General features: G+C 42.0%; 1 protein-coding gene across 1 annotated transcript; it reads right to left on the reverse strand.

Annotated features, from left to right (window-relative positions):
* Positions 1-7,912: 7,912 nt before the first annotated feature.
* On the reverse strand, positions 7,913-8,887 carry LOC141050068 (olfactory receptor 2A12-like). The gene has a single exon (XM_073546898.1). It carries the CDS (start codon positions 8,858-8,860, stop codon positions 7,913-7,915), a length of 948 nt encoding a protein of 315 aa, XP_073402999.1. The 5' UTR covers positions 8,861-8,887.
* Between the last annotated feature and the right edge of the window lie 2,056 nt (positions 8,888-10,943).

Below are 10,943 nucleotides of genomic sequence, written 5' to 3' on the forward strand. Positions count from 1 at the left end.
GTGTATGATCATAGAATCATAGAATGGTAGAGTTGGAAGGGACCTCCTGGGTCATCTGGTCCAACCCCCTGCTCAAAGCAGGAGTCACTAAATCGTCCCAGTCAGATGTCTGTCCAGCCTCTGTTTGAAGACTTCCATGATGAGCGCTTGGCATGTGTTTGATGAGGGGAGGGGGTTTGCAGAGCTCAGCGGCTCGGCGTTCTTGTAAACAGTCATTTTTTTCCTAACTTTATGTGTACACATTAGGGCTAGCCAATCATGGTGCATGAAACAACCAAAATGTTCTGACACAAGAGCTTGTGTGATTTGCTGCTGAAATCACATGTTCCTCTCCATATAAGTAGCGGACATCTTGTTTTAGCGCCATTTTGGCACTGATACGGCGCAGAGAGGCTGCTCCTGACGCTGCCACTGTTTGCATCAAGATTTTAGCTAGTTAGTTAGGCGGTTGTATGTCAGTCAGAGAGTGTAGCTGGATAGTGTCCCATGGAGCTGTTAAATTTAACTTTCAGCACTTTTCTTTTTGGCCATTACTGAGGTCCACAGACAAAGCCATCGGGGCACACGTCCTACAAATGTGGTGTGCACGGCTTCTATAGTGCTCCAAGTGCAAGTATAACATTGTAATTAATTTATTTTCACTAGCTAAATGTGAAACAGCCTGCTGTATCCCACCTCATCATTTAGTGCTGTGGTGATATGAACCTGTCTGCAGACCTAACGCCCGTTAAAAAAAATTATAATATTTTCTGTTGCTGAATGTGATAACAGCCTGCTGTATCCCCCGTTGTCATTTTGTGGCGGTGACATGAAGATGTCTGCAGACCTCAAGCACATTATAATGTTTCTTCTTCTGTTGATAACCATGATGCAGCCCGCTATAGCCAACATTTTCATTTAGTGGCATTGAAATTCTTCTGTCTGCAGAGCTGTTGCACAATAAAATTAATGTATTTTATTTTTCTTACAAGCGTGATTCAGCAGCCGAGATCTGAGTCTGAAATTGTTTTGCGCCTATCTTCGGAAGTATGTGCACCTTTGGCATCCAATATCTCACGGGATTCTTTTACACCTAGCTTGAGACGCACATCTGTTGCACCTATCTTCTGACGAGCATCAAGTGCTCTCAGGTAATTGGTGTTGGGTAAATGAGGAATAGTTGTAGGCTGGATCCTGGATCTTGTACTTCCCATAGCCACCCTGTTATTGATCCTGTTGTATGTTCCCATTCTCACAGTCACCATGGCCCTTTTCCTGACCAGTTCATGTAATGACATGTCGGTCATATTTCTCAAGCAAACCTGCACCTTACCAGCTGCAACTGTAGGAAAAAGGGAATTCCAATGCCACGGGCAATCTTCTAGAATATACAGGACTCATCCACACTAAAACAGACATTTATTTTATGTTACTAACTGAATGCAGAAGGGAAGATCTCAGTGTGAAATTGCTTTAAGCATCTAGTCAATGTTATACAGGCCTCATCGACAGGACCAAAATAATTTCTTCTATTACTAACATCATACAGTACGGTACATTTCACCTTAAAAATGCAGCAGACTAGAGACTCAGGCATTGAGCCATAGGTACAAAACTGCATAAGTGTGCTACCTGCCTGCCAACTTGCACAATCTCAGAGTGTAGACAGACACACGCAAATGTGCAGACAGAGTGGTAGAGTAGCCACCAACACACACCAAACATAAATGACACTAGTGCGCCCGCATGTGCCGCTGAGAGCCTTTTATACACTAGGCTCCACCCCAAACACTCATGCCCAGTTGGCCGAGACATCATCCGTGGGCAAATCTGGAACTGCCACCTCACCAGAGCAGCTAACGTTCGACCACAAATGAGATGACGCCATATCACGGACATGCTCAGTAAGGTGATCTCTGGATTTAGACTCCAGAGTGCAAAGCTGCACCTGCATATCACTGAGACTTGGCTGGAGAGCCAGCAGTAACCAAATGTATACCAAGAGCCCAAGCAAGACACTGGGACCAACATTTGTGCTGAGCAGCAATTGCAGCGGCTGGACCAAAATGGGAGACCACAGCACCAGGTAATGCTTGGGATCTATCCCGCACAGCGGGAGAGTCCTGACGCCTAACACATCTCACTTTGAAATAGTTTGGAGCATCTAGTCACTGTTATACAGGTCTTATTGACAAGCCCCCCAAAAAAATTCTTCTGTTACTAGCGTCATACAGTAGGGGACATCTCACTTTGAAATTGTTTGGAGCATCTAGTCAATGTCATACGTTCTATTCATGCGAGTAATGAATAGTGCCTAATGTATTTGCTCAGCACTAACCGCATGCTATAATTCATTGACCAAAAAAAGTCTACACTGCCCAGTACCAATATATATTTTTTGAATATAGATTTTTCACAGGGTACTGGGCAGTGTTGTTTAGTTTTGGTTTATGAATTATGGCGTGTGGTGGGTAACTTTTGATTTTTTTTAATGACGGACATTACTGGGAGCTTTCTTAGGCTGGGCTAACACTTGTGTGTGTAATGCGAGAATCTCACGTGAGTCTCTTGCATCAACACCAGGCACTGCCGCCGGCACTCAGGACCAGAGTGTGTGGCTGCGCTCCGGTCCAAGTGCCGGCGACAGTGCCCGGTGTTGATGTGAGAAACTCATGTGAGTTTCTCACATCACACTCGCAAGTCCGACCTCGGCCTTAGGCCTGTTTTCCACATACGTTTTTTTCATCAGTTGCAATCCGCGAAAATGTGCGGGACACGGATCCGCAACTGTTTTGAAAGCAACGTGTGCTACCGGACCGTTTCTTTGACGGATCCGGGGAAGGCAGAAATTTAAAGGAACCCGTGCCTGGGGAGGAGAGAGATCCGCCGATAATGCAAATCAATGGGGAAAAAAAAAGATCCGCCAAGAAAAATGGCGAATCCGTTTTTTTGCAAAACGGCGGATTTTGACTGATGGTGACAGACGGATGTGTGAAAGAGGCCTTAGAGTGTTTAATCACTATTGAGCTCTGCATATTCAAAGTAGGCCTGGACTACCATCCTAGAGTGCATATTGTATAATTGTATAATTCATATCCTTTGTGTGATGTCCCAGCCTAGAGTGTGTTTCTAGGTCCAGAATGTCTTTGTGCATGTGCAGGACTTCCCAGGATAAGTCTGAGCATGCACAAAGTCAATGTTAAGATGTGCCGAATGCTGTATGGGGGCAGTGACCAATAAAGGGGAGCTATGAACTATTATATTTTTTCTACATCTACTGACCCCTAAGAATAATAACAGACTTTCAATTCACAGAGAATAAATTTGCTACTTATAAAATTTCCTGGTAAAATCTGCATAATTGTGCAAATTTGAATATCGTCAGATCCGTTTATCTCTACAAGTTATCCAGGTTCTACAGAAGAAAATCATCCCCACAACATGAAAGAAAGTTCACCTCCGAAAGGCTCAAAGGAAAGAAAATGAAGGTTGTGGAGTCCAAGGTCTGAGACATTGTGATAAAACCTGATATGAGAAGACTGTCCTAAATTCTTCCACAGCCATATAAAACTCACCACAAGGTACAGCAAATGTCTGATTATTCCCGCTAAGAGTGGCACAAGCAGGTAATAGGTTTGGAGGGGACAGAGCTTTTCCATGTTGGTGATAGGCCTCTTTCACACTTCAGTTTTTTACAATCAGTCACAATCCGCCAGGTTTTGAAAAAACGGATCCGCAATTTTCTTTTGAGGATCTGTTTTTTTCCACCCATTGACTTCCATTATTGGTGGATTGTGACGGATTGCCGTCCGTTGCATCCGTTTTTTTTGTGAGGATCCGCCAAAAGTTGCTGTCCGTCACCATAATCAAAGATTTGAAAACAGAGCTTGCAACGTTTTTTTTCTGGCGGATCCTCCAGGCACTGATTTAACCCGAAATTCTTTCTGTGTGCCGGACAAAAAAAAAATTCTCCCTCTCTCTCTCTCTCCTTTTCCAGGCTGTGATTCCTTTAAAATTCTTCATTTGTCGGATCCGTCAAAAAAACGGACGGGTGGCATCCGTTGTCATCAGTACTAAAACGGATCCGCCATCCGTCCTTTTGGCGGATTTTGACTGATGCAAAAAACTAAAGTGTGAAAGAGGCCTTACAGATCTTAATTAATTCTATATATTTCTGAAATGGAATAAACATATAAACCTTCCACTCCGTGTTTACTTGTGTTGTCTTTATCTTATTGTAAAATTGGTTGGATGATCTGAAATGTTTAAATGGGAAAAATAAGCAAAAATAGCCACAGAAGTATTTTATTTTACTGTTTATTAGGGGAGAAAAAAGAAAGTTCATCTATTTGCTTTACAGCAGAGGAAATCTCATTAACAAGTTTTAGGGGTAGATGGTGAGACTGTAGCTGTCCAAATGGCCACCCCAATGTCCCATAGACTCCCAGGCACACGGGGATGGTGGATGGTCGTCTGTCTGCCATTTATACAACACACCGGTTTAGTCTTTATTGAACAATGGTAGAAGCCAGAGGGAGATGTAACAAGCTTAGATGACCAATATAGGAGAGTCAACGTTTCTGCTGTCATATAAGACCCAACATTGGATATATAAGGAAAGCCAGTGGGTGAAATTGTGAACAACCAAGCAGACCTAGAACTGTGGAAGGGCACGTAGCATGTCAATCATGTTTATTACCTGTCTGACCAAAAGTAGGGCTCACAGAGACTAAAAAACACGACTGCTAAGACTTGTGTGTACGGTATATTATCCTAACATGACCCTACAACGCTGATCCTCTCCTCATCCTAAATCCTGATAGACCTGTGACCCCGGAGCCAGGATGATGGCAGGTGTAACGGATATGATGGTTCCCTTTGTTACCCTCTACATCTGGGGATTAGCAAATCCATAGAAGCAACGTTATGGCGGAACATGATAGCGTGGACACATGGTGTAACCGGTGCGTAGAGTGCAGGTGCTAACAGCAGATCCTGAGAACTCATCCAGATACGTTATATCAGAGCTGGATGATAATAGAGTTCTAATATTTGGTGGTGGGCTCACACTTCTACCGGAGACGTGACGGTTAAGATTTTATCTCATCAGGGAATGTGTGCAGGTGTCATTCAGCATCTGGCAGGTCCTTAATACTTAGTGTTCACCGGGCGGGATAAATAAAGATAAAGTTCTATAGAAAAGGAGAATATGATTAGGATAATGCACTATTAATATACATATTTTTTACATTTGATTAGCATTGCGCAAAAACATCACTTTTAAAAGTATATTTTTTTTCTGGCAGTCAGATTCTAAGAACCACAACTGTCATTTTTCATTATTCAGAGCTTTGCAAAATTTTTATTTATTTCTGCATACTGAACTGCATTTGGAGCAATTTTGGAGTAAAGTTTATGACTTTTTGATCATTTTCTAATTAATTTTGTGAGACAGAAAATTACAGGTCCATTTGGAGGAATTGCCGAGTTACTGTACAAACATTGATCTCTTTTACCTCTGCAATGTCTGATTACGCTGTTTTATTTCATCCTTTGTACTTTTGATGTTCAGTATATACTGTAGTTCTGGTGTTCTGTAGTGATGGGCAAGCATGAAAATACTCGGGTGCTCGTTGCTCGGGTTGAGCATATTGGAATACTCGGGTACTCGTACAGAACAACAAGCCCAATGTAAGTCTAAGGAAATCTGAGCATTTTTACCACGATCCCCCCCGGGGGTCCTTTTAAGGTCTAGAAGCGTCTGAAATTGATGGAAACACTACTCAAATGACACGGGGACATCATGGGGATCATCCCTGGAAGCATTTCTGACTCCTAGTTCACAGCTTTAAGCAATGTTGTCAGAGCCTTAAGCCACTTTTACAGGTGCACATTGAAACATGCAAAAACGTATCCAAAATGGATTTTCCAGTGAAATATGTTAATAAACTTCCTTTCCAGGGTAGTAATTTGTATGTAAAGCAAAATAAAGAACCCCCCCAAAAAAACGTACCTCCACCATTTTGGCAATGTTCACACGTAGCGTTGTTGATGCGATTTTCAACTTTAGCATTGCTTTCAACCAATACAAATGCCTTCACTGGGAAATGTCATTGTAACATAACCACCTTAGCTGGCCATGTGGTGTGTGACAAAGGCAGACCAATTTTTGGCAAGGGCGTCTAAGATGACCATAGTATACTTTTAAAAAATGTACCCCCCATGGGGAAATGTTTGTCAGGCCATGCACTGCATGTATGGGCATTACAAGTGTAGGAGAACCGATCCTTTACATTGGGCCTAGTTTTTACTGAGGCCTTCATCAATGTCTCCACATTCTCCACCACTAGAGGACCAGGGTTAACGTGTTCTGTGCTGCTACAGGCAGTCCAATTTTTGGCAAGGCTGTCTATGATGCCCATATCAGACTTTTAAAAAATGTACCCCCCCCTGAGGAATTTTTTTCTGTCCATGCACAGCGTATATAGGCATTATGAGTCTAGGGGTCTCGCTCCTTTGTAATGGGACATTTTTTTTGGGGAGGCCCTCACCCATGTTTTGTCCAAGGGAGATTGTGGTGTGTGAAATTTTGGGTCAAGGCAGCTCTTGCATTCAAGGCTTAAGGAAACTGTATGGCAGCACCAACTGAAGTCTGTGAAGTGGGTTTTCCTGGGCCCATCCAGTATACGGATTCAAAGGCTTACTGGGGTGCATATGACTTGGTAGCAGGGCAGGCCTTGCAATCAATGCAACATTTTTTATGGAGGCCATTCTGGACATCTCGTGAAAGGAGTATTGTGGTGCATTGTAATTCTTGACAGACCATCCACTCACTGCAAAAGCAGTTTAGGAGACCCACTGGTTAATAATGGCCCTTTAAGCAGATTAATGCAGCCTGATGCCCCTGTAAAAATTGGCTCTGTGACTTTAAGAGTCCCTCCTTCATAAATGAAACAAGATGTGTCTGCTTATGTGTCACTCACCACATGGCCATGGGTTGGTAAATGTTACAATGACATTTCCCAGTGAATGCATTTGTAGTGGTTGAAAGCAAAGTTAAAGTTGAAAAACGCTTCAAAAATGCTGTGTCTGAACATAGCCCAAGTGGTGGAGGAACATTTTGGTCTGGGGTTAATTATTTTGCCTTATATACAAGTCATTAACCTGCAAAGGATTTACCTTAACATATTTCCCAGCAATATCCGTTTTGGTTTCCTTTTGGTATGCTTTTTGGTGCACCGGTAAAAATGGCATGAAATTCTGAAAAAATTGTTTAAAACTGTGAACTAGGAGTCAGGAATTCTTCCAGGGGTGATCCACATGATGTCCCCATGTCATTTGAGCAGTGTTTCCATCATTTTCTGATGTTTTTAGAGCCTAGAAGGACCCCCGGGGGGATTACGGTAAAAATACTCGTGTCTCCTATAGACTTACATTGGCCTCGATGTTCTGTCCGAGTACCCGAGAATTCCAATTTGATCGATCTGAACAGTGAGCACTCGAGCATTTTAGTGCTCGCCCATCACTAATCATCAGTCTACGATTTGCCAAATTTGGACACATCATACAAACAAAGCAATCACTGGAGAAGGACATTGTGGTCTGAAGAATAGAAGGAAAGAGGCGAAGAGGAAGACCAGCAACACGATGGCTTGACATAATCAAGATAACGGTGGAGAAACCCTGGTGGACCTCTATAGGCTTGCAAAAGATTGATTTTCCTACAAAGCTTTCAGCCATCAAGTTGCCAAAGCTTGAGATCGAGCAGTTAAAAAACCAATGGCATTTAACTTATTTAAGGTATCTCCTGAATCACTCTGTAGCTTCTTGTGTAAAAAGACTAAAAACCAAGTAAAAGAGAAATATGGCCCCAGTCTTCTATTAAAATGATTTGGGGTTACACAATGTTTTCTGTTTTTTCTTCTTTTGTTGATTATCTGCATAAACTACGAAGAATGAGATTCCAGGTCACATGCTGATGAAATGCTCCATGTATGGCTTTTTTTATGTCTTCATTTCTCAGACTGTATATAATGGGGTTGACCAAAGGAGTAAACACAGTGTACAGCAAGGATATTATTTTAGTAACCGTGATTGTCAGACCTTTAGTTGGGACAACATAAACACTGAATATGGTCCAGTAGAATATGGAGACCACAGTGAGGTGGGAGCTACAGGTGGAGAAGGCTTTCTGTCTACCGGTACTCGATGGGATTCTTAGGACCGCTAACACTATATAGGTATAAGATACTACAATGATTGTGGCTGGGATTACTATAGCTGGAAATCCTATAAAAACAATCTCCCGGTCAACAATAAAGGTTTCAGAACAGGCAAGTTCTATCATAGGAAGAAGGTCACAAAATAAATGGTCAATGATATTCTGGCCACAAAAGTTGAGTTCTGCTGTTGTTATGATGTAAACCAAAACGATGGAAAATCCAAACAACCAGCAAGTGGTGGCCATTATCACACAATGGCAATTTGTCATTATAGAGGTGTAACGGAGGGGGTTACAGATGGCCACATATCTATCATAAGACATCACTGTCAGAAGAAGACATTCAAATGTTTCTGAGGCACAAAAAACATAAAGCTGAAAGATGCAATTGTTAAAAGCAATGGTTGCACCATTATTCAATAGAACATCGAGCATCTTGGGAACAATATCTATGGTCAAAAAAATGTCACTGATGGAGAGTTGTGAGATGAAGAAGTACATTGGAGTGTGGAGGTTCTTGCTGGTGGACACCAGGGTGATGATCAGGAGATTTCCAAATAAGGTTAGGCAATAAACCACAATGAACAAACAGAACAGTAAATGTCTTAAGACTTGACGGACTTGAAATCCTAAGAGTAAGAACTCTGTGACCATCGTCATGTTGTTCTCCTGTTTGTAGATCAAGTAAGAAATTAAACATCCTATGAAAATAAAAACTAAATAACCTTTTTTTGTAACAAAGAAGACTTAAAGTGACCTCAATATGTTTCTAAGAAAATGTGGAAATATGTAATTAACAATCAAAACCCTAAAGATCGGCAAACACATTTACATGAAAAAATCAATTAAAACTATCTTCCTGCTAAGGCTAGGCTCCCAAACTGAGGATATTATGCGCTTTTTCCTTTGTACATTTTTTTTGCACAAAAAATGCAGTGTGTTACAGAGTTCCAGCAAAGTGTATGGGATACATAAAAATCTCATGTCCAGTTTGCTTTTTTTTTACATTGTGGACACTGATCTGTGGTGCAGTTTAGAAATCCACAGCAGGTCAATTTCTTATGGAGAAGATATAGATTTTACTTGCAGATTTCACTGTTAGATTTTAATTAGATGAAGAAAATCTGCAGAAAAAATTAATTTAAATCATGACATACCACCAAGGGACTACACTAACCTTAGTTTGATAACTGGTACAGAAAAACTGCAACGCAAAAAAATCACCAAATACTCTTCTTGGGAACTTAGCCCAACTTAAGGAATCTATGCCTATTTCTCCTATACAAGCACGGGCATATTCTATAATTGTAACCATAATTTCTCAAGGATTTTTCCTGTATATTTTTATACTAATGTTATTTACTTCAGATATTTCCTTTTTCATATTGAGATTAATATTTCTTCTCGAGGCTCTCAGTTCTCTGGGGGGATGGATGGTAACGTTAGACTGCAGTGTAAGCAGTGTAGAGTGGTCACCATATGTGTGAAGATGAAGCATTAGCCATGACATTTATATATAAAATGAAGGCAAGGTGCCAGGTAGAAGAACTCATGGGAGCTAATTCTGTGATTGTTTCATGTTATGAAATTGGAGGAAGCATTGCGACTCATTTTTCAGTTGGCCGTACCGGTGGGACCATGCATCGCAATCAGAGTCTGGAATAATCCTGATCAAGAAAACAAATAAACGTGTTAATGGCACTTAGTGTCTAGAGAAACAGAGGTATGGATGAAACATTCCTGTTCCAGATGGCTTAAGTGTATTTGAAGAGGAGAAAGCCATTATCATCAAAGATTTGAGACTTATGCCCTTCACGACCAATGATGCCTCATAGACTTCATGAAAACTGGTACCAATCTGACCAGTGACGCCTATGTGGCGTCATGACTTTAAAGCCCCCCTGCGGGTCAGGTGACCGGGGTCACTGAAAGGTCATCCGACCCGCAGATACAGGGCGCTTTGTATTTCACCACAGGGGGTGTGGCTTCGCCCCCACGTGCCTACGATCGCTCTGAATGGCTGTTAAAAGTGAAACAGCCAATCAGAGTGATAGTAATATTTCATCAATGAAAAATGATTAAATATTACAATCCAGCCATGGCAGATGCCGCAGTAGCATCGGATATGGCTGGTGACACCGATCCAATCCCCCCACTGGTTAATGGGGCAATCTGCCCCCAGCCACTGAATGACAGCGGCAATGTGCCGTCGCTGTCATCATCTGCTCCCCCCCGCATTCCCTCTGCTCCCCACGCCTTCCGATTACCTCCCCTCCCACCCCCCGGTACCTACCGAGTGCTGCTATCGCTCCCGGTGTCCCATGGTCCTGGACCATGGGCGCCACCATATTTGAAAATGGCAGGCGCATGTGCAGTGCGCCCGCCGGCTGCAGATTCCATTCATTCATTTTGATCACTGTGATCAACTCTCACAGTGATCAAAAATAGAATGAAAAGTAAATAACCCCCCCTTTATCACCCCCATAGGCAGGAACAAATAATAAAATAAAGAAATTATTTTTATTTTTATTCTTCCATTAGGGTTAGGGTTGGAAATAGGGTTAGGGTTAGAATTAGGGTTAGGTGTTATGATTGAGTCACCGAGAAGGAAAAAAAACAAAACACAAGCTCAGCCCAGAAAATCAGAGAGGTTGGAAACTAGCAGATTGCAGACCCCTAGTCTTAACACACAACTAACAGTAGCCGAGGAGTGTTCCCATGGTGGTCCTAGACACCTCGTCAC

The sequence above is a fragment of the Dendrobates tinctorius genome, unplaced genomic scaffold (genome assembly GCF_039654945.1).
Source record: "Dendrobates tinctorius isolate UK_male_01 unplaced genomic scaffold, ASM3965494v1 ptg000151l, whole genome shotgun sequence".
Classification (NCBI taxonomy): domain Eukaryota; kingdom Metazoa; phylum Chordata; class Amphibia; order Anura; family Dendrobatidae; genus Dendrobates; species Dendrobates tinctorius.

Excerpts from the sequence above, each read along its gene's own strand:
- LOC141050068 (XM_073546898.1), bottom strand. The coding sequence starts at position 8,860 with ATGACGATGGTCACAGAGTTCTTACTCTTAGGATTTCAAGTCCGTCAA.